This window comes from Berghia stephanieae, chromosome 3 (assembly GCF_034508935.2).
Source record: "Berghia stephanieae isolate SIO BIC M18660-M18661 chromosome 3, UCSD_Bste_1.3, whole genome shotgun sequence".
NCBI lineage: Eukaryota > Metazoa > Mollusca > Gastropoda > Nudibranchia > Aeolidiidae > Berghia > Berghia stephanieae.
This window is the reverse complement of record NC_088362.1, coordinates 43669718-43694455: the sequence shown is the minus strand read 5'-3', so window position 1 is coordinate 43694455 and position 24738 is coordinate 43669718. Positions and strand designations below refer to the sequence as shown.

General features: G+C 38.6%; 1 protein-coding gene across 4 annotated transcripts in view; it reads left to right on the top strand.

The window, feature by feature from the left end:
• The window catches only part of LOC144967798 (uncharacterized), a 55038-nt gene that overhangs the window by 22897 nt on the left and 7403 nt on the right, over positions 1-24738 (top strand). For 3 of the 4 annotated variants that reach the window (XM_078905447.1, XM_078905449.1, XM_078905450.1), the window contains exons 3-4: positions 18493-18951; positions 21076-24297. In XM_078905447.1, coding sequence (XP_078761573.1) covers positions 18493-18951; positions 21076-24297 — 3681 coding nt within the window. Of the gene's footprint in view, positions 1-1237; positions 2224-18492; positions 18952-21075; positions 24298-24738 lie in introns of those variants that run through there. The other variant, XM_078905451.1, reaches the window with a different exon arrangement.

The following is a 24738-nucleotide window of genomic DNA, read 5'->3' as shown; positions in this document are numbered from 1 at the left end:
CATCACCCTTGAATCATATACCTATGATGTTCGCATGGGTGTACGATCCGATAGTGATGTCGTTTCTTCTTCTCTTTACTAGCTTATCCTGCTTCTTTGGTTTGTGATTGTATTTTGGACAGGGGATTTTTTTTTTTCTGTAAATCTTCTGCCTGTTTGTTCTTGGTTATTTATAATTTAGCTTATGATATCTTTAGGTTATGATTTTGATTTACATTTGTACTATTTTTGTTAGATTGCTTGTTTTTTTGTTTCAGCGGTCTCTCATATAACCTCAATTGTGTTGGAAGAGACCTAAAGCAACAAACAAAATAATCAGCTAGCAATTAAGAATTATTATAGGATATCTTATTGTAGTAAAGGCTCTCGGCTTAACAGGGGTGAAAAGGGGAGGGGGTGCTTTTGTATTATGGTATTATATTTTCGCGTCATGTTGATGGTAGTTTATTTTATTTATTTTTTTAATTTATCGCAGTCTTTGTGTTCTTTATGTAATTCATTGACCAAGCAGCGCATGCTCATCCATTGCAGTCTTCAGCTTGTCAACTTATTTTGTGCGATACTAAAGTAATTTACGAGATGTCTTTTTAAGGGGGATGGAACACATACACTCTCTCTCTCTCTCTCTCTCTCTCTCTCTCTCTCTCTCTCTCTCTCTCTCTCTCTCTCTCTCTCTCTCTCTCCCCCCCCCCCCTCTCCTTCTCTCTCTCTCCCTCTCCCTCCCTCCTCCTTCTCTCTCTCTCTCTCTCTCTCTCTCTCTCTCTCTCTCTCTCTCTCTCTCTCTCTCTCTCTCTCTCTTCATTTTATCTGTCTGTCTATCCATCTTAATCAATCAATCAATCCAATTTCTCTTCACTCGCTCACTCAGACACGCAAACACGTCACACTCAGTGCTTTTTCGAGCCCAGTGTGTTGCTAACGCACTTATCAGGTAGTACCTACACACATAAGTATGTCATGCTTTTAGGTGCGACACACTCGATACGACATTTTATCTTTCCCCTTGCGCTTGTTGAATTTTGACTTTCACCCCCGTGACTCTCAGCGTTGTTCATAATCATAACGTTTCGTTTTTGGATTCAAGCTTTCCGTGAAATTGAGAATTGTGCCGATGTTGAACGTTGACCATTGTTATGCCATGTCATCGGTAATGAGATGCGTCCCGATTATTTCACTCTGAACACGACATGACTTCGCTTTACTTTTAATGACCTGCTTGTGAAAACGAGCACGCGTTACTTATTCAATATGTTACTTTCAATGTTAGCAGTTTTGTCGGGTTTGCTCTTGTGAACTCGGTAAAAGGATGTTATTATTTTGTATTGTCAAGTGAGCGATAATTGATTCTGCCATCTGCACGTTTTTTTTTGCAACCCTCAATGCTCCCTTGATCTCAGCTTTGCTGTTAACAGTATTTTTTTTTAATGGCCATGCTTTTATGTGTGTGATTTAGTGTAACATTATACACATTCATGATATACATGGGCACACACTGCCTGGCTTTTATTGATAGATAAGTCCCATCATACGGTGTGTTATCGGAAGGAGGTGGTGACAGTGCATTGTATTAATCTTTATTCACGATTGTGGTTTGGAAAATTGACTGATTAAACACAACCTTGTCCGGCAATGAATGTCATTGATCATGATTGCTTAGTAAAAACGCGGATGGTATGAAACTTGACGCAAAGTGGTGTTTGTTAGTGTGTTCAATTCAATGATGACTTTGACTCGTCACTAAATGAATGAGTGATTGTTCGGTTTGGTTGTTTATTTCAATTTCATGAGAAATTATTTGATTTAGTTCGCTATTTTGCGTATGTCGTGTCATGATTGCATGTCGTATTATAATGCTTTTCTTCCTAGAGAAAACAAACTGGTGGAATGTAATGTGCGCTAAGTTTTGCATATCCTCTTAAGAATTCACTGGATTTATCATTTCTCCCTTATGGCAAATTGTGAGAGCTGCCTTTAAGCACCTTGGAATATTTTGCACTTGCCTATAGAATAAGCCTTCAATTATGTCACCGTGACATTGTATGGAAAATTCTCCATCGTTAAAGTTAACAGTGAAACGGGCATACCATAATTATAATAATAGTAATATGCCTTATCATGGATTTGCCCACCCTTATGACCAGGGACCCCTGTTTGCATCTTCGGTGGGCAATTTGTTTGTCCCGGTGTTCTTCAACCTCGGTGACAACGATGTGATCACCTCCGGTAAGTTTTTGGTTATCATAACTAGGCTACATTTTCCGTGTGAGGACTTCCGTAGTTTCACAGCACGCCTAACGGGATTTTTTTTTAATTATCGAGGGGAGACCCCCCAACCCCCTGACCCGAACTAAAGATACTATAACGTGATGAAACATAATGTTTGCCATCGCTTGCAACATCGAAACTGGTGGGAAACACAGTAAGTAATAATGGCGTCGTCCGGGGACAACCGACTCAACAAATTGTTTTTGAAATTAGAAAAGTCACACCACTTATAAAAATGAAACTTTAAATAGTAACTGATTGAAAGTCAATATTTGCTAAAAGATTATGTAATATTATAATAAAATTGCTGTGAAACTGCGGAAGTCCTCCCTTTACCTTAATGTTACTGATACCCTATGGTCGTTATTAGGTAGAAGCGGTTTGTGATTTGATTGGATTCACCGATAATGGTGATAGACAATGAATTGTAGTTTTGCCTAGAACGACCGATAGATGGGCCGGCTTAACAAATAGGATGCAAATTTAATTTTCCGTGAGTACATCTCTTCAAATTTACCGACACATATCAGGGCTGCGAATCATCCGCTGTAGGCGGATTTCCGCCTAAATAGTGGCTTATCTCCGCCCATCACCATCCCAATTCAGCGTTTAAAAAAAAAAAAATTAAAAATTAAAAAAAAGACAATAGGCATAATATAGACTCACCTCAACCGCTACACCAACATCTTTACCTCCACTATATAACAACCACCACCACATCATCATTCCTACACCAACACAACTACTACTACAGCCACTATCACATCATCATCCCTACCACCACTACTACTGCTACAACCATCACCGCATTATAATCCTTACACCACTACAACTACTATATCTATAACATCATCATCATCCCTGCCACAACTACTACACCACTACCACATCATCATACCTACCACTACCACATCATCATACCTACCACTACCACATCATCATCCCTACCACCACTACCACATCTTCATCCCTACCACTACAACCACCATAAAACCATCATCCCTAACCACTACTTCTACAACCACCATAAAACCATCATCCCTAACCACTACTTCTACAACCACCACCACATATTCACCCCGACGACCACTACAATTACAACCACAGCATCATCTCTACCACCACTACTTCTACAACCACCACCAAATCATCCCTATCACAACTACTACTACAACCATATCTTCATCCCTACAACCACCACCACATCATTCTTACCACCACTACAACTACAACTACCACATCATCATCCCTACCACAACCCACACCACATCATCATCCCTTCCACCACATCATCATCCCTTCCACCACCATTACTACAGCCACCATTTTATGTCGTAATTACTCTTTGAAGTTTTGAAATTCGTCCTAGTGGTGTCAGAAATTGTTGCGAGACACATTTTGGATGGCATCTCAGTAAATTTTAATGAAATTTAAGTTTATAGGTTAGTTTCGCATGGATAGCTCTTTTGATAGTCATTCTCACCGCTAGCATATACTATACATGCGCGCGCACACACACACACACACACACACTCGAACACACAAAGTATTTGATGACGTAATGATGCTCTTGGAATAATTATTTGTGGCTTCTTTTTTACAAATATTTCTTAGTGTTGTTTTTGTAAGAGCGGAGGTTATGAAATATAAATTTATGACACGCAATCCATTGATATTGATAACATTGGTTAGCTATGTTGTGTTTATTTTGAAAGTGTGGGGGGGGGGGTGATTGATGAATTGTGTCAATCAGAATACGTGTGAATGAACCTTTTTTACTTTAGTTAGAAATGAAAGATTGTGAAGCGCATTAAACCTGGTGAATGCGTGGTAATTCGCTATATATTACTTATTATTACGTACCCACACACATACACTCAGACGAAAACGAACGTACGCATCAGTAGTTCAGTTACTTGTATTTTATCAATTTTGACCCGGAATCTATCTCGATTTCTGCAACGTTAAATGACAGTGATGTTGATTTCGAATAGAGCGCTTGTCTTCAAGAGCACTATCCGCTGCGTCAAACAGGCCCAGCCACCCTATCATTGCTTGGTCGTCGGGGGGGTAAAAAAAATCTAAGTTGAGTTTTCTCACTTGTGCCGGCCTGAATTGATCATCAGCAAGCGCCCCTGCCTCCTTCTTCCCTCCCCCTCTTCCCGATGCTCCCGCTTTCAAAGCACACCTACATATCCAAATTCCAATCATAAGAATCATCACAAATCTACCCAGGTTTTAAAATGTTACGTAATTTATACTGGAATATTAAGTGAATAAATATAACCTGTATCAATTGTAATCCATCTATCGCTGAGGTGGGGTGGGGCAGGAAAAATTCATCGTCAGATTAGGGATCCCAGACATCAGCATTTCTCCTTTTTCATTTATTATCCCAGATTTAGCTTTTTAAGTATCTACATGTGTCACATTTATGTTTCGTTTTACCGGGGTTTTTTTGCTTGTTTTTTTTTCCCCAGTTTTGAATTCCATGAATTTTATGCCACGTCCACAGTCACCGTTACATCATTATTTCATTACCATCGTCATCGTCATTTCCACCGTCATCGTCGTTACCACCATTGCCATAAATACGTCACCATCATTACAACAACCGCATTGTTCATTAAATCTATTCCAATTACCATACCAGCATCATTACAGTCACATTTTAGACCGCAACATCATCATTACTAACATTACAAGCACCACCTCCATATCATCGTCGATATTATCATTATTGCCTCTACCACCATCCGCTACCACATCATCAAAATTCTCACTATAACGATGCGGGTGGTTGGATGGGAGCATCACCCTTGAATCATATACCTATGATGTTCGCATGGGTGTACGATCCGATAGTGATGTTGTTTCTTCTTCTCTTTACTAGCCTATCCTGCTTCTTTGGTTTGTGATTGTATTTTTGACAGGGGATATTTTTTTTTTCTGTAAATCTTCTGCCTGTTTGTTCTTGGTTATTTATAATTTAGCTTATGATATCTTTAGGTTATGATTTTGATTTACATTTGTACTATTTTTGTTAGATTGCTTGTTTCTTTGTTTCAGCGGTCTCTCATATAACCTCAATTGTGTTGGAAGAGACCTAAAGCAACAAACAAACAAAAAAATCACTATAACGATCATCACCACACATCATCATTAGCATTATCATCATCACTATCATTATCATTATCACTATCATCTTATACCGACACCACCACCATTATCATGTCATGTCTCCTCCACTCCGTAGAAGTTGGCTCACTGGATCAGTTACATCCGAAGGATGGAACTACGTAGCAAGCAATGTTATCTATTTCGTTACCGAGATCGAGATTAACTCGTGGTTTAAACAATTGATTAAATTATTTACGCACGTATTCTGTAATGGAGTAGAGAAGGATATATTTTAAAACTGTTGGTGCCATGCCTTCGTGTAAAATACTCACCTGTTTGCCAGATTAATCGTACCAACACAAGACAAAAACAACAAAAAGCTATCTGTCATAACCTTTAACTGTCTAACAAAGGATGGAGTGACGTCAACTTTAGAAAAAGCTTCCTGTCTGGGCGAGACGATTTCTAGTTGCTTGGTAAGTCAGTCGCCAAAGATCAGAAAGTTGAACTCAGGAGACACTGGAATACTAGCTCTTGTCAACATGATTATATTGCAAACGGTCTAATATGATGGAGCCGACTTTTAAATAACTGAAAATGTGTTTGAAATTGAAAGTAAAAGGGCTTTCAACTGAAATTTAACTTTCTATCGCTCTGGGAGCCTTCTCGATCATGTCCTTTTTCACTGTTGAATGTTGCTTTGTAACACAAGACAAAACAAGAAAAAGTTCGGTTATGGCTATAATAATAAAAAGTGTCTTTCCGGCCAGTGACCCGGATTACTGTACTCATTATTAGATGTCTGAAGTCAACGAACCTTGTCTTCTTTTCACTGATGCTAAAGTGATAAAGCATTCTTCGGAACATTATCGTCTTGTGTTATGATAAACCTTATTGAATGATAATGATTTTTGAACACCCCTTCCTTATTCTTACACAATAGAGGTTGACTAATGTGCCGTATGTACCATACGAATCATGTTTAAATCTCTCATCTCCTGTTGGGTCTCCGACGCGAGTTCTTAAACATAGATTTATTATTTTATTATTTGTAAAAAAAAATTGATTTCAACTCTTCGCGTCTTGGGCAGATGTAAAGTATCGATTATTGAAAAGACTTAGAGATGTCCGATATACCATATGTGTCCTACACTTGATATTGATAAGTGGGGGTGAGTCTTGTGTAATTTCTTCCGTTCTCCCCGCCCTCCCCCTTTTTTTTTCCTTCTATTCTTTTCCCTTTTCTTTTTCTTTTCTTTCTTTTCTTTTCTTTTCTTTCTTTTCTTTTCTTTTCTTTTCTTTCTTTCTTTTCTTTTCTTTTCTTTCTTTTCTTTTCTTTCTTTCTTTCTTTCTTTCTTTCTTTCTTTTTTTTTTTTTTTTGGAGTTTTTTCCATATGCCTATTTTTCAAATCTTGATTATAGGACGAAATAATATCAAATTGTAAGGATAGGGGACGTAACTTTGTTGTGACTTTTCGTATTTTCTTTTTAATGAATTACTTCCCTTGGTTGGAGGTTTTTAGAAGAAAAAAAACCCCGGAAAGGGTAGGAAATCATTCCGAATGGGATTGTCACTGATTTTTTTTCCATAGTTGTGTCCAAAACAGTGATCACTATAATGAGGACATCAACCATGTAAATCACAAAACGCAGCAAGCTACGAGGGCTCTTTCAGAAATAACCGAAAAATGCCCATTGCTCAGCAACCAGTGGAGATTTTTTAATTCTGTAAACGACATGATATTTCTTATTTCCTTACGGATATTCCCAGAAATTATGAAGTGCATCATTTTGCACAATGAATTTCTAGACGATTTTAAAGATGGCGCCCCACCTTGAAACTTGGTCAAAGGAGGAAATCAGAGCTGTCATACGTTTTTTGAACGCCAAAAGTCTGAATCCTACCGAAATTCATAAAGAACTTCAGAGTGTATATGGTGAGCATGTTATAAGCCGTACACAAGTCTATCACTGGTTTAATTTGTTTGAAGCCGGCCATTCCGACTTGACAGACAGGGAAGGGAGAGGGCGTTCGATAACTGCGACGTCAGAAGACAATGTGAAGCGAGTTGATGAGCTTATTCGTCAAGACAGGAGGTTGAAACTTCATGAAATCGCAAGCAGTCTTGAAATGTCGGAAACTTCTGCCCATAGAATTGTATTTGATGAACTTGGCTACAGAAAAGTCAGCGCAAGATGGGTTCCTAAGCAATTGACAGACAATCATAAAGAACAAAGATTGGACATCTGCAGGGAACTTTTGAGAAGAAGCAAGAGCTCACGCAGGGTTCACGGGCATACTGCCAACGCCGGCGGAGACTTTCTAGGGTACGATGTGACTTTTCTTGACTGCATAGTCACCGGTGATGAGACTTGGTTTCACCATTGCACCCCAGAAACAAAGCAAGATTCGATGACATGGAAACATCCATCCTCACCTGTCGCGAAGAAATTCAAAGTCATGCGGTCAGCAAAGAAAATAATGGGAACTGTTTTCTGGGACAGTCGTGGTGTTATTCTGTTCGAAACCTTACAACCTGGAGAAACAATCAATGCTGCAAGGTACTGCCAAACTCTTGACAAGCTTAGGGAGGCCATTCGCAGAAAGCGCCCAGGGCAGTTGACCAACGGGGTCATTTTGCAACACGACAACGCTACACCCCACACAGCACGAGTGACGCAAGGTTGGCTAGAGAAATATGGATGGGAGATTTTGCCACACCCACCACACAGTCCAGACCTCGCACCATCTGATTATCACCACTTTGGGCCACTGAAATGTGAGCTGGCAGGAAAGCGCTTTGATATCGATGAAGAGCTTGTTGACCATGTGCGGAAATGGCTACAAAACCTTGACGGAAATTTCTTCCGAGAGGGTATCTATTCCATGGTGCGGCGTTGGCAGAAGTGTGTCGACAGACTTGGCTGTTACGTAGAGAAATGAAGGACGAGTCAAGGTATGAACACGTGCAAGAATTTTGTTGATAGCATAAAAAACGCGGATTTTACAGGCATTTTTCGGTTAATTATGAAAGAGCCCTCGTACAACGCTCAGATACCTTTACCGTAGCTTGAGTCTGTTAATAGTTATTTGGTCACTTACCAAGGCATTGCTTTTCGTAGCAATGGCGCTTCATCGGTGGGGTCTTTCTGACTCTCCAAAATGTACCCGCTGTGGGCAAGAACCTGAGACGGCATAGCATCTAGTCGAACGGTGTGTTGTGACGATGCTACCGGGTTCGCGACGGTGCACGAGTGCGGACCGGACTTTGCTGATTGGGTCGATCGTCATAACATAGTAGTGTGAGAACCATAAGAGGCTGCTCAATAGATGCTGTGCGTTTAGGTACGATACTCATAACATCCGCCAGTCGTATATAAAGTAGTCTACACGCACAATGATGTGTTGAACATGCATTGAACGTTTATAGTCTGGAATTTATCTTGAAAATGGCTGTCTAAAAACAATAACAAAGACCAAGGCGCCGTCATTTGGTTCTATCTATAAGAACGATTTCTCTGTAATTTTGAAGGGTTAATCATATCGTAATGTGTTAATATTGATTGTTATCATCATGTTCATCGTCATCATCATCAAAATTATTATTATTGTTGTTGTTATTATTGTTGTTATTGTTTAAGGAGTTTATTGGTAAGATGTCAACTGCCTATGGTATCAAGTCATAGTTATATATTTACCCATGCAAATTTACTTTGAAAGCTACTATCGTCTGTTACGCCATTAAAAATACGAGGGCTCTTTCATAATTAACCGAAAAATGCCTGTAAAATCCGCGTTTTTATGCTATCAACAAAATTCTTGCACGTGTTCATACCTTGACTCGTCCTTCATTTCTCTACGTAACAGCCAAGTCTGTCGACACACTTCTGCCAACGCCGCACCATGGAATAGATACCCTCTCGGAAGAAATTTCCGTCAAGGTTTTGTAGCCATTTCCGCACATGGTCAACAAGCTCTTCATCGACATCAAAGCGCTTTCCTGCCAGCTCACGTTTCAGTGGCCCAAAGAGGTGATAATCAGATGGTGCGAGGTCTGGACTGTGTGGTGGGTGTGGCAAAATCTCCCATCCATATTTCTCTAGACAACCTTGCGTCACTCGTGCTGTGTGGGGTGTAGCGTTGTCGTGTTGCAAAATGACCCCGTTGGTCAACTGCCCTGGGCGCTTTCTGCGAATGGCCTCCCTAAGCTTGTCAAGAGTTTGGCAGTACCTCGCAGCATTGATTGTTTCTCCAGGTTGTAAGGTTTCGAACAGAATAACACCACGACTGTCCCAGAAAACAGTTCCCATTATTTTCTTTGCTGACCGCATGACTTTGAATTTCTTCGCGACAGGTGAGGATGGATGTTTCCATGTCATCGAATCTTGCTTTGTTTCTGGGGTGCAATGGTGCAACCAAGTCTCATCACCGGTGACTATGCTGTCAAGAAAAGTCACATCGTACCCTAGAAAGTCTCCGCCGGCGTTGGCAGTATGCCCGTGAACCCTGCGTGAGCTCTTGCTTCTTCTCAAAAGTTCCCTGCAGATGTCCAATCTTTGTTCTTTATGATTGTCTGCCAATTGCTTAGGAACCCATCTTGCGCTGACTTTTCTGTAGCCAAGTTCATCAAATACAATTCTATGGGCAGAAGTTTCCGAAATTTCAAGACTGTTTGCGATTTCATGAAGTTTCAACCTCCTGTCTTGACGAATAAGCTCATCAACTCGCTTCACATTGTCTTCTGACGTCGCAGTTATCGAACGCCCTCTCCCTTCCCTGTCTGTCAAGTCGGAATGGTCGGCTTCAAACAAATTACACCGGTGATAGACTTGTGTACGGCTTATAACATGCTCACCATATGCACTCTGAAGTTCTTTATGAATTTCGGTAGGATTCAGACTTTTGGCGTTCAAAAAACGTATGACAGCTCTGATTTCCTCCTTTGACCAAGTTTCAAGGTGGGCCGCCATCTTTAAAATCGTCTAGAAATTCATTGTGCAAAATGATGCACTCCATAATTTATGGGAATATCCGTAAGGAAAAAAGAAATATCATGTCGTTTACAGAATTAAAATATCTCCACTGGTTGCTGAGCAATGGGCATTTTTCGGTTATTTCTGAAAGAGCCCTCGTATATCCCACACCATTGTGACCTTCTATCTTGTATTGAACATTTCCTGCCTCAAACGACTTTAGACCTCTGGTGTGTTACTATAAATAGAATATTTCACCGCTCGCTCTTCTGTTGTCATCGATGGGGCGTATGCAAAGCATTCCGCTAGTATTCTCTTAGATCGATTTTACCCTTCCCACTCTACTCACTCACACGCAAAACCACGCGCAACACTTTTTTTTAATGGATATTTTATTTCTCGAGGTCTCAGACTCAAACTCGTGTGGTAAAGGTTGAAGACTGAGGACGCTTTGCTGCTGCGGTGTGGGGATGGCATCTGGGTGGAACAGAGAGGTTAAAGGATGGTGCGGTTGTGGGGGGGGGGGGGTACAGAGAGAGTGAGAGAAAGATTGATGAAGGCATGGGAGGAGAGTTCTGGATATAATATAGGCGGGGCTAACCAGGACTGATTGCTTTGCTTTTGGTTCTTTTATTACTGTATTGGCTGATAGCGCCTCCGCTGTGGATAGTACCAAGCTTGCCCGTTTGGCGTTTTAAGTGCCAAAACAAAACAAAAAATATTTTTAAGGCGGTTTGACATCGGAGTATCAATTTGGTACTTTGATTAATTTATTTTGTATATTATTTTCAACAAATTATCTTTGTTTAATTTTAGGTAATGAGATCTAAATACAATTGTTTTTCGGATTTTCATCAGTAAAAACAGCAAGGCCACTAGAGGCTTTTTCAGAGTAAAGATGTTCGGAAACGAAAATTAAAGTTTTCCTTTATTCTAATATACAATCCAACATCAAGTTATTTTCCTTAGAGATATAAATTTGGCATTATTTCCGACCTGTTTTTTTTTTTTTTAATTCCTGCAAAAGCTCTCCGGTAAGCCGAATAGTTGTGGTGGTTCTGGTCGACTGTTGCGTCGTGGTGATGCTGGTGGTTGCCTCAAGTCTGTTATGTTTATATAATATATGTATTGCCTTTTCTGGAGTCCTCGTCGTTTCTCAATGTGGTTGATTCGATGGAAATATCAGTTTTGTGTTGCTTTCAATCATTGTTACCAATATTGTGTTAGTTATGTGTGCTTCGCAACAAACAGGAACCGCGTTTGACATTTTTCTTTTTTCTTAAATAATTTATTTTTGAAAGCGGGAGCGTGGCACGTGCTGTCTCTACTTCATGTCATGAAATGAGGTGGATGAGGTTAACATCAACTCATTGTCGACGGGGAGATAATTTCAAGTTTACGTCGAATTTAGCCTTTACAGAGGTGAGCATTGTTACTTGACGCGATGTGGTTAAAGCGTCCGACTTGGATATTTGTAGATTGGGTACTGGCTTCACCCTACTGTTCCATTTGCTTCTAGTCTTTTGTGCTATCCTTTAGTAATTCGTATTCATTCAAGCCAGTCTCTCCATCTTATGGGGATTTGAAAGACGTCTGCATTGCTAGGTTTGTGTGTGTTTGTGTTCATTGTGTTGTGTTTTTGTTTTGTTTTGTTTTTTGTTTTTGTGTTCTTTTTCTTTGTTGTTTCTTTTGTTTTTGTTTTGTTTTGTAATTCGAGTTTATATTACGGGGTGGTTTTACGAAATTCGGATTTCTTGTTCATCCAGGTTCAGATTATTTGTTACCGAAATTGGAAAGTATAAGAAGTGAAAGCGATGAATTGTATTACATGTTTGGGTGACGGTATTGAACTTCACATTTATTCTAAAGTAGTTTGAAGTGATAATTATTATTGATTCTTGTGTAGATCGTGCATTTGAAATTGATATAGTCTTTTCTTGAAATTCAGATTTTATTAAAGAAACTGATACTATGGCATTGTATTTAAACCTTGACTGTGTGTATAGGTCTGCTGTTCTTCATTAATAACGTAATGGAGGAATCGGTTTAGATGAACTGTAGAATGTTTTATATGTATGTGTGTATGTATATATATATATATATATATATATATATATATATATATATATATATATAATATAATAAATAATATTATACACACACATCTCTATTTATCGATCTATTTATCTATCACATTCTCTCCCTCTCTCATCTTTCTCGTCTCCCTTTAGTGAGTCATATATATTACTCATATATATCCGTCATCTTAAGTAGGGGGGGGGGGGTATATATTTCTTTGAGTAATCATTTAACACACTTGCACAAGAGTCTGTCCGTTCTTGGGGGTCTGCATTTAAAAGTCGGAGAACAAATGGCTTCGGGTCTATTGATATAAATACGGCCGTTGTTTAAAAAAAACACGGTATATGCGATGGTAACCAAATAGCACATACTGTGTTCTTCAATAAAACGACAGAATACGGCTTGTGACCTTCATGTACCGGGTCCGTTCCCGACTATATGCGGCGTAAGCCTGAGCCATTGTGGATAAAAAATTATCTTTAAGCTTTATACTCATCTGTAAACTGAATAAGCGCTTTGGGGTTTCGACGAAGGCGCTATAGAAGTATGCATTATTATTTATTTTATTATTATTATATTTATTATTTATTATATTATTATTATATTATTATTTTAATATTTTATTATTATTATTTATATTATTTATTTTCGAAAAAGAAATTGTAATAGAGCATCGTGTTTTGTTTTTTTCTTTGTCAATATTGTTGTCTCAAATCACTCTCAGAGCGAATGACATCTTGGCAAACAATCTCAAACCTGGGACCTCGCGGTGTGTCTTTCTAGAGCACGGCAGTTGTTGTTTAAGAGCGTTAAGCGGATATCGCTATGTAAAAGCTCTAGTTTTAATAAGAATAGGTCTTTGAATGAGATTATTTGGTTTGTCCTGGCTCCGGCCGCCTTGAATGAGAGAGAAACTGTCAAATGCTGGGTGGGGTTCCTGACCTCCCATAGTGGGCAGGGGGGTACATAATGTGTCTTCTATCCCCTTATATCTGTTTTCCAACATGCTTTCTGTCTTTGTCTTGGAATGAGATTACTTGGTTTTGTCCTGGTCCTGGCCAGATGCCCTGGCTGAGAGTCACTGAGAGGGAAACAGTCGAATGTATAGTTAGTTTTGGGAGATGATAATTTTTTCATTGTAAATCATCTCTCTATTATGCACTGTATTATGCTTTCTTTATATTATATATGATTTGTAAAACATTTGAGTGTGTTCCTCTTAGCAGGGACTTGTGCTTGTGTCTGGATGAGACTTTTAGTGATCTCAAACTAAGTACTTTGATAGAGTGCTTTTGGAATCTACACCCGTTTCTTATTTGAACCAATTCCCCTTTGTCTTCCCTTTTCTTGGATGCTTTTTTGTAATTCTAGAACTTTATACTATCCCATTTTCTTCCCTTTTACTGGCGCTGATATGACCTTAATGTTTTGCAAGTGACGTAAAACCCTTAAAAACATAAAAACAAACTGTCAAATGCATCGTATTTGTTTTGGGGGATGACTTTTTTTAACACCTCATTTTCTGTCATTTTACTGACGCTGAAATGACATAAATAGACTATGTCACAAGCTTCGTAAATCCCTTAAAAACAAAAAGAAATTATTTGCTTTCCATGCGGCCTTTCATCTTTGCACAGAAGTCAGGTGGCTTTTTGGCCTACCTCTGATTGGAATCTGTAGTTTTTAATCGGATACTTTAACAGTTACCTTCTCTGTGAATGATATGTTTTATTCCTGATCCATGTGATAAAAGGATGAATTACGAAGCTCATTGAGTATGACAAGTCTGGGGAAATGGGATTACAGTTATTTGCGCCTCCGTCTTACCCTTGGCACGGTTTTAACGCAAGCATGGATGTGCTAAAAACGACAGATTGAAACCACTATCATACCGTTCGTCATTCATCTTGTTCTGGTCACATTATGTGTGTAACGGATCCTAAGGCGGTCGGGTTGATTTTTTCCCCTGCTCAATTATCATTTATCGATTATTATTTGTTATCCTGTGTTGAGGAGCAGAATGTACATTTGGGACACAGCTTACGCCTACACAACACGCTCCATACAGGCGACGGAATAATGAGAACAGGGTTTTCGGTATTTGTTATCCAAAAACTTTACAATATAGCTGACAAGGAAATTTACGAAAGTTAGACAGAGATTGGGGAGGTGGAGAAGTAGCAGTTGCTATCGTAGTTGTAATTGTCAACAGTAACAGTTGTAGTAGTAGTAGTAGTGATAATTGTTGTAGTAGTAGTAGTAATTGTAGTAGTAGTAGTAGTAGTAGTAGTAATTGTAGTAGCAGTAGTAGTAGTAGTAAGAGGAGGAGGAGGAGTTGAAGGCTGCACAATGAAAAGTAATAGTAAAAGTCCACACAATGAATATAGAAAACGTGTGCCTGCGTGTCGGAGTCCTTTGGGCTTCGAGTAATCATTTTGTTTCTTATTTTCCTTTTTTTTTTCTTTTTTTCTTTTAAAGAGGAGAGGGAGGAGTTTGTTGTTTTGCTTTTATGTTAGTTTTTCTGATTATTTAGCTTGTTTTCTTTATATGCGCCATTCACAGTGTAGGTTTTACGATGTTTCAGATGGTTTAGTAGTAAACTACGAAAGGTTTCGATTGCAAATGTGTTTGTGACGTTGTGGTAGTGGTTGCGATGGTTACCGTTGTTGTCAACTCTGCCATGATGCCTCATGACTTTGAGAGCGTATCAAAGAAGGCGATCGCCCTCAAAGATAATAAGTCATTATTATATAATCGATCTTTTGGCTTTCCCATATTCTGCCTATTGACCTCCCTCGCCCGGCAACAACGACCTCCGGATGTTGTTGTTGGTTTGTGGCGGGTCAGAGGCTTCTTTAATATGTATAAAGGTTATTCTTGTATAAGTATGCACCACAGGTTGTGCGTTATGCCCTATGAACCACCTTGATTATCGGAAACTGGCCAGCTCGCCGTAACAAAACACGCCAGTTTGCATGTTATGTAAGCGGGAATATACAAGTGGAGCTGATAACGTAGCCAGCCATTATCTCTGAGCTCCATCGCAGGAATTCCTTTGGCAACCTGTTGGCCGTGTGTGGTTAATTCAGTTATCTTACTTATATTTAAAAAAAAGGGTTCGAATCTTGATGGAAAGGACCCCCCTTCTTCTCCCCTTCAACAAATGCAAAATGGGCTGATACAAATACATAACCTTATTGCCAGCTGTTGAAACAAGGACCTTGTCCACTTGCTTTTCTTTTTAATTATTGTTTTACGAGACCTCAAACCGCTTTACAGAACCAATAGTCAACGTATTGTCACACTTCAGACACTTCCAAGAAAAGAGGGGGGGGGGGGGGGGGGGGACGACTCAGGATCTTGATGTGACCTTATAACGAGCAATTTTTTAACGACTATACACCACGCCTTTTATTACAAGTCACTTGAAGTGTACTTGACTTAATTGAAAGGTTAATAACATTCCTTTGCTTCCCTCAAGTGTCAAATCACAAGAAGACATCAAATATCTACCCAGAATGTGCCATCTACCTATAATTTAAGAATAAGACCATGAACACTAGTATGCGTTTGCCATCACTCTCTTCTTTTGTTGGTTATTTTAAGGCGGATTGTTCACGCATCGGATCCAACTAAAAAAAACAAAAACGGATACTTTGCATTGTTTTTGTAGTTTTACCTTGTGAGCATTTCGGAAATTTCGTATACAATTCACAGTGACCAGAAATGGATTCACGAATTATAGTAATTTACATTATAACTAGATGTTTTATAGGTACACAGGCATCCCAAATTTGTTGTTGACTTGGTTCAAAGATGGCAGTGTATATTATCAGACCTGTGCTCGCCGTGCTGCCCATTTATTGCCCCAGGTCATAAGTCACCCACTCTTTGTGACCGAAGTCATCCATATACGCATTACCTAGTAAAAGTGTCGAGTGTCAGATAGCGGAAATGCATCGTCAAAGCGGGAAATGCTTAAATTTATTGGTGTTGGTGTTTTTTGTTGTTCGTAGTGTTTTTGTTTTTTGTTGGTTTTTTTTTGGTTTTTGGGAGGTGGGGGGGTGGGGGCTTGTGTCATTTAAAAAAATTGTTCTGCTTTGTTTTTTGTTTTGTATTTATTTATGTGTTGTGTGTGTGCGATTTTTTTAATTTTAATTATTGGGGGGGAGGGGGGGGGGATTTCGGATCTTTGTGATGTTAGTGACATCAGTCACTATTTCTTTAAAACACTTATTACAGAAAACTGCGTCCTTGTGTTATTAGTCGTCATAGATTCTGATTTTTTGTAGAAATAATGAGGAGGATTGGAGTTTTAAGTGCCTCCCAAGATTTCCTTGAAACGTTTGGTCTTTTCTTCCCTTTATAGCCGGCATTGTAAAGTGCCTATACTTGTTTGAATTATGTTTTGTGTTGTTTTTTGTTGTTTTTTTTTTTTGGGGGGGGGGGGAAGGTTGTTGTTTGTTTTCTTTTCTACTGTAGAGAAATTGCCTATTATATTCTTTCCTGAATGAGAAAAGATACTTGTCACAGAGACAATAATTATGTCAATTAGAAACTTAAATCGGGTAATAGGGAAGTCCCCATTTCAGAAGTCCACAAAATTGTGTGTGTGTACACGTCTCCCAAGTCATTTAATTTTCTGACGCACACGATTTTTATACTAGGGCTGTTGGTGGCTGCTTCGTCTAGTGTCTGCTGGCTACACACCTGATGGTGATTGTGTGCTCGTTTCCCTACTATGCCCTGACCGATGTTTGTCACTTATTCCAATTTATTAGCCATTGATGAACGAAGATCGATAGATAACTTATGTATTATGCTAACTCGTGTGTCATCTTATTTTGCTTTCATTATAATTAAAAGGACGAAGGTGAGATATAGATGCAGTCACCAGCACGTTGACTACGGATGTGATAAGTTTTTTACTCAAAGGCTGTCTCCTGTATGTGTGTCACTCTTTTTAACCAGCTATCCCTGTGTTTCAATGAAATAGAAAGATGCGTTTCCTGGACTTCACTTTGTCGGCCTAAAGAAGTCAATTTTTCTCACTTTCCGTTCCCCCCCCCCCCCCCCCCCCCTTTTGTTTTTTTTTTCTCTGTCCCTGTCTTGAAGCTGTTTTTTAAAACTATTTTTTCTTGTGATTGACTCCTTGTTATTTATTGTTATTATGTAGATATAGTAAATGAATGAATATGGGCGTATCTGCATTCTTTTTTTTTTGTTTTGTGTGTGGGGGGGGGGGGGGTGCGTTTGTTCTTGGTTCGTATGGCGCTGCATTATGCAACGTGTCATAATTCATATCCTAATAATGAAGGAGAGTCGCAGCTTCATAAGGCTATTATTTAACACACCATCTGCATTGTCTTTCTTTCTCTCTTTTTTTTTTTTTTTTTCTTCTTTTCTTTAATTTTCAGTCATCCGCTTTGTAAAAATGAGTATATTATATGTATATAAAAATAAGGAAATGAATAAATAAACAAAAACTCTCTGCTTCAGGCCTTTTGTTCTGTGTGTGTTAAGCAAGGTTTTCTTTCCGTTGTTTTAATAGTCTGTGTCTTGTATTTGCTTTGGATGTTTTCTTTTTCCTCTTCCTTTTTCATGATTTTATTTGTCTTTTTTTATTTATTTTTTTTATTGCGTTCTCTATTCTCTCTTAATTAAAAATAAACGTTCTTCCATTTTAGCTATTTTGGTGTTTATCTTGGTATGGTTACATTGATTTTCTATTGTTTCATTTAGTTATTGCGTTTGTTTGGGGTGCATTTTATTTTTTTGGAGGGAGGCGTAGAGATGTTTCATTATTTGTTTGTTTTCTTTTAAATACAGGTTTCATTGTTTTATGTCCTTTGGCTGTTACCAAACTTGTTAAAACAATAATGGCGGTCCTTTTTATTTACTGATCATCCCTTTGAATAAAAGTTGTGAATGGACTTGGCATTGTAACATCTACAATATATTGAATGCCGTTCAAATTTTTGTATGTTTTTTTTTCAATTAGAGGTTATTATTTTCATCTTTATCACACATTTCTTAACAATTTGATTTCAGATGACAGTGACAAAGTGACATCACCAATTGGGCTGGATGTGAATGGCAACCCTCCTCCTGCACTGGACCTGGGCAACTATCAGCAGATGCGTCAGCCTGTCAATGCCAGTAAAGTGGTGGAAGGTGGCAGTTCTTCGTTATCCACATTGCCCAACCATCACGCCTTGACCACTGCACAGGCTCCTCTTGGCTTGGAACCGGGATCAGAGTTTGGAAAGAAACGGCTGAGAAAGTTAAAGAGACAGTCGAAGCAGAGGAGTCAGCCTTCAGAAGCTGTAGCTGATTTCAAAGGGAATGATCCTATTGAAGACATACTGAGCTTTATCGAAGGAGGTGAAAATAACCACAAGAAGTCACCACAGAACATTGGCAACAATGCTGGTAAAAATGAAAAACAGAAGAAGAAACAAGAGAAAAATAACAAAGAAACTCTGAATGGACAAGAGGAGAGAACCACAGGTAAGAAATATTAGCAAATTTATATGTAGTTTAAAAGGTTTTTAAAATTAAATAGCAAAGGTACTTCATTTTATTCTGAAACTAGCTTCAAACTGGTGTTTAATTTAACAAAATTTATGTAAGAAAATGAGAGATTATATACTACTACCATTACCACAGCATTGTTAGTAGCACTACATTTTCATTCCCACTGCAACATCATCGCTACAACCATGATCATTATATCATTTAGATATACATCTACATCATAGCATCATAACTACCATTTCTACCAAAACGTAAGCACTAACACTAACACCACATCCCCAGCATCATCACAGCTACTACAAATGCTTCGTCATCATAACCGCCACCACCATTATAATATCTTCCATTACTTAAGCATTTTTACTATCACCACCACCATCACAGCATCAGGATGAAGTAAGTCATACCTCTACCATTATCCCGATAGCTCAGTTGGTAGAGCACTCGCTTCACACGCAAAGGGACCGAGATCGATCCTGGATGCATTCGTTTTTTTCTAACCATCTTGTCCACCCAGCAGTGATTGGGTAGCAGGGTCTATTAGATGTGGTGGAAAGTACTTTGTGATAGACTAGTGTCCTATCCAAAGGGCAGCAAGCAATTGCTATCGCTTGTTTCACGCTATAAAAACTGGGATAAACTCCGGCTCTATTGGCCTAAAGGCTCTGAAGGACTACTTTTTATTTATTTTTTTATTTTTTACCATAATCGCTTCAACTACCATATCATTGTAATCACAGCAGAATCATTATGGCTAGTTTCATCATGATTATTCCTACCCCTTCCAACTTAATATTTGTTACCTGTCAGTTCTGTAGCTACAACCTAAAAGTTAATAACAGTGAAATAGAGATTGATATAATATTACACCTCGCACAGTCCTTGCACTATCATAATTGGAACATTGATATCCACATACTTACTGTACTTTATTTGCATCCTGTTCTGATAATGCAAGTGAGGCGTACTTTAAACTATACTGAGCATAAAAGTTAAATTGGCAATTTTCAATCAGCGGGTATTTGAAAGACGGGTATTTGAAAGATGTTAAGTCAGGAACAAGCTAGCACCACATTTAAAGTGACAAGAGAAAACTCAACATGGGTTGAAATGACATTACAAAAGAATGCAAAGGCCAAATCTGGTCAACAAGTTGATGTTCAAAAAGGGACATTGTCTATTTCATTACAATAAGATTTTTTATCCATCGTTAACCACTAGTCACTTTGATGTTTCAGTTTTGTTTTATCTAAGCAAATTTTTCAAAGTCTAACGTTGTAATGCTGAAGACATTGTTACACCATGTGCTCTAAATAAAGACACATCATGTTCATTTAATATTTTGTCCATGAACTTCTGTGCTGTTATTATTCAATCAATAAAGACAAGTTCTGGCGGTGAATAGAATAGTAGTGATTCCTACTATGGACCCTCCACATCACATAACTTCCTTCACAAATTTAGCAGAGAAGTGCTCCAATCCACTTACCTCTGTAATATGCTTAATCTTGCGTCAGCTGCTGGAAGTTACAACAGCTTTCATCTGACAATAAGATGCATTCCCATGTGCTGGCACCAACCCATTCAAGCCCCCGGGTGATGTTTTCTGTTAGCAGTGTACTAACATATGGATGACAGCACTTAAGTTCAGCTTCCTTTACATCAACGAACTGTTGACATGGAACCAACAAACTGAACTGTTGTTTCTCTCACATTGTGAAAAGGTCATGAATGTGGGGTTAGGTCATGTTTTGGTCATTGACCTTTGTTGCAAATCTAAAACTGTTTTGTACCGTACTAATCATTTTTAAAGACAAGTGGATTGTTTTTTTTAATTGAGCATCTATCTATTTCAAAGCATTTTTCAAAGTAGCTTATGCTTTTAAAAAAATTAATTGTGTTAGTAGATTAATATAGATTTTTTTTTATTTTTTGGGTAGAATTTAAAAATTATTTTTTTATGGAAAATACAGATTTTATATTTGCAAGTCAAAACTCATTTATTGCTAAAAATCTCTTTATTCAGATTTATGATTTGGTTGAAGTATTTCGTCATCTTTTAATGTTTAAAAAAATTTTCACATTGTTTCGTTTCAGCAAATTCGGTGAAGCCTACCAAATCTATCCCATCATCTGTGATTGATTCATCATCATCTGCTGTCATGGGTAACAGCACAGCTAAAGATTTTAATGAAGATGACTCTCAAAATATAACCAACGCAGTCACTACCACCACAATTGTACCATCCAGTATCAAGAAAAATCCTGTTACTACAGGTGAAGATCCTGATCATAACAGCAGTGAATTCTTCGACTGCCTCAATTCATTTCCTGGAGATGACAGTAAAAAGCAACAAAAGAATTCCTCAACGTTAGATAATGTACAAATTGATTTAGATTCAACCCATGAGTTTATTAAACAAGAAACAACAGTGAATAGTAGGAATTCCAAAAATGATGCAAAGAATTCTTCAGGGGTAAAGGGTAATGGTAAGAAATATAAAAATGATAAAATGGAAGATTTATTGACTGAAAATATTGAAACAAGTCACTGTTCTTTGACAAAACAGAGGACTAGTAGTTTTGAAAGCAATGACCCTGAAGCACTTCCACCAAAGGTTTCTGGTGTTAAGATTGAGGATATAGCTGCTCAGGAATCCACACAGGCTTTCATTGAAGTGAAAAAGAAGAAAAAACGTAATGTGCCCAATTTTACCAATTTAGATATCAACATTCAACCACAAAATCATTCCTATAATTCTAAAGACATAAATAGTCACTCATACAATAAAGCATGGCGTTCTCAAAGGCCATCTCAGTCAGTTGTCAGTGGTGCTTCTAGCACAAATAATACAATCAGTTCAAATATAGTTGAAAGCAATAAATCCAATAGTCTACTAATTAGACGATCTAAAGATGATGCCTCTCTCGACAAATTTTCCAGAGACTTGAGTCCATCATCCTTCCCTGTTTTAATGTGCCACACAAGTACACCTTCAAACGTGGGGTCACGCCCTGAACGCCGTAATTCATGTGGTGACATTAATGATGTGAAGGCTGAAGTAGTCAGCGAGACAAGAAGCTACTGTGACAGTGATAGGGAATCTGTTAAATCATTGCCAGCAGCCCACAATGTCCGGGCAGCTGGTGAGTCTTCGCCTTTATACCCTGTGTCTTATGCTACAATGCTGGTGACAGCCCAACGTGAGCGTCGTCAAAATCCTGGAGACAGCTCGAACAGTCCCAGTTCTGAATCTGGGATAGTTTGTGGATCACACACCAGCAGCATCATCAGCTATCACCCTCATAGCAGTTTAGAAATGGTCTCGCCTCCCCCTACAAACGTCAGTAATGATGCAAATTGTAGTAGTGGTTCTGCTTCGACACCTGATCGAAAGACTACTGTGTGGAAAGGAAGTCCAAGAGAACGACGGCATTCTATAGGATCTAGTCCTGATGATAAGCCAGAGAGTGATTCAGTGAATTCAAGACACCGTCAGAAAAGTGGTAGCCAGGAGTGCCTTGCCATTAATTTGGCTTCCTCCAGTTTTTCTGGATCAAAAGAAGCCACTACCAAAGAATCTGGGAGCGGTAATAGTTGTAGTAGTAAATCTCCCAACCAAGCACAAATTGTGCACCATAACAGAAATAGTGTTGTTAAAAGTTTGGTTTTGGAAACTGCAGGTTCTTCTCGTTCAGTGAATCCGCGTAACAAATCTACCAGCATTACACCAAAAATTGAGGTTTCATTGTTCTCGGGTAATAAATTGCCTGCATCAACGTCGTTAGTTCAGTCTTCTGTTTCTTCCTCTGCCATTCATGATAATACATCGATATTATCATCCCAATCAGCATCAGAAGAAGCAGGGGAAAATAATCCTGTTAAACTGACCTCTGTCTCAAAAAAGACAATGACCACTAAACAATCAGGGTCAATAGATGCAACAATCAAGAAAGGAAATAGCAACAATACTAAGTCTGTGATTTTCTTGGATGAACGTTTTCGCAACTCCAAAGCCACAGATCTCGGTATCACATTCGGCTTTGATTCTTCTATTGAGTCCAACGTTGATGGCTCTTCGCCATTGAATAAAATAACAGATCATTGCGGCAACCAAGCGTTATCATTATCATCAAAATCATCAGTCACATCATCAAACCCATCAATGTCTTCATCATCTATAGAACAACAGCATCAGATATCTACTTCCTCTATGTCATCTTCAAACATTCCTGCCTCATCAACTATTTCATCATCTTCATCATCATCCTCCTCCATCTCTTCATCATTATCAGAATCTACTTCTCAACACCACAGTGATAATGATAATCAGCCAACAACATTTCCTGGTGGTGCCCCAGAAAAAATATCATTCAAGGGACCTCATAAAGCAGGACCTAGTAATGGACTAGTTTTCTCCCCCGGCTCAGTCATAAAGAGCAATGCTACTAATGCTATGACTGATACTCAGCCGAAGCTTTCTACCAATATATCCAGTGCCACTTCTACAAATAGTAATTCCCAAAATAGTTCAAATATTAATACTAAAGTCGGTGTCATAAGCAAGGCTGCTAATGAAATTGTTTCACAAAGTAATACAACATTGAATACAGGCAGAGGTAATAATTATGATAATGATAAACCTGTAAATAGTACTAATAGCAATTCTGGTAACTTACCATCACAACAATCAACAGTGCCACATAATGCCAATGAAAAGCTGGAAGGGAGAAAAATGACAAGTACAGTTCCTTCTCATCCCCTCAATAATCAACCACATTCTTCCCATGTTGTTCCCCTTCACCCAAATGTTAATAATAATCCCCTTGTGATGTCACCCCCTTTCATCGGGCAAACTGTTCTTTTCTCCCCTCACTTTCCTCCCCCACCTTTACACCGTCAAGTCGTTGCCATGCCACCACTGCCATCTGCAACTGTCATGGATAAGTCATCACCAGCCATTACAACAACCGTTCAGCCTTCCACCAATCCTGTCACAGCAAACCAAGCATCGTCCGAAATTCCAGTAACCACCACTTCATCAATCCCCACCTCCGTCACACCATCACCTCCGTCATCTTCTCCATCATCATCGAATGAGTCTGCCTCTGTGACTAGTCCAATCATGGCAATGCCAAGTGATTCAAAGACTGATTTGACTCCCATCCCTCATGTGGATGGTCCTGTCAAAGTTGTCTATGGACTTAGAATAAATCCAGAGGGAGGTTGTGGCACAGTATTCTTTAGACCATTTCAGCCCAGTAACAAGAAGCAAAGAAAAAACAACTTAGCAGAGTTATCAGGATTATTAAAAAAAAGTAAGTTTGAATTTATTTGCTTGAATCATTAGAAATATATTAATAACTAAGTTTATCTTTGGTATTATTGCCTTCTAAAATTATATGTAGTCAAATGGTGTCAAATGTCCTGAGCTTTGTGAGAGTTCCACATAGTTGTTATCTACACACAAGGCCAAGGAAAGCAAAAACATTTCTTCCCATTCTTGCTTGAACAGCATTGTCAAATTCTCCTGTTTGATTAATTTTACTGCTCAACTATATGGCTTAATCGACGCCTTCTATTTTGTTTGTTGATTTTTAAAAAAGAGATGAGCTTTTTTTTTTTTTATTGTACGGTAGTACATTGTCCATTAATTTTACTAAAATGTTTTTCAAGAGGTTCGAAGCGAACAGCAATGTTGAGCATGTAGGAGGAGACATGATCCCTGCAAGGTACTGTTATATTTTTTTGCTGACAGA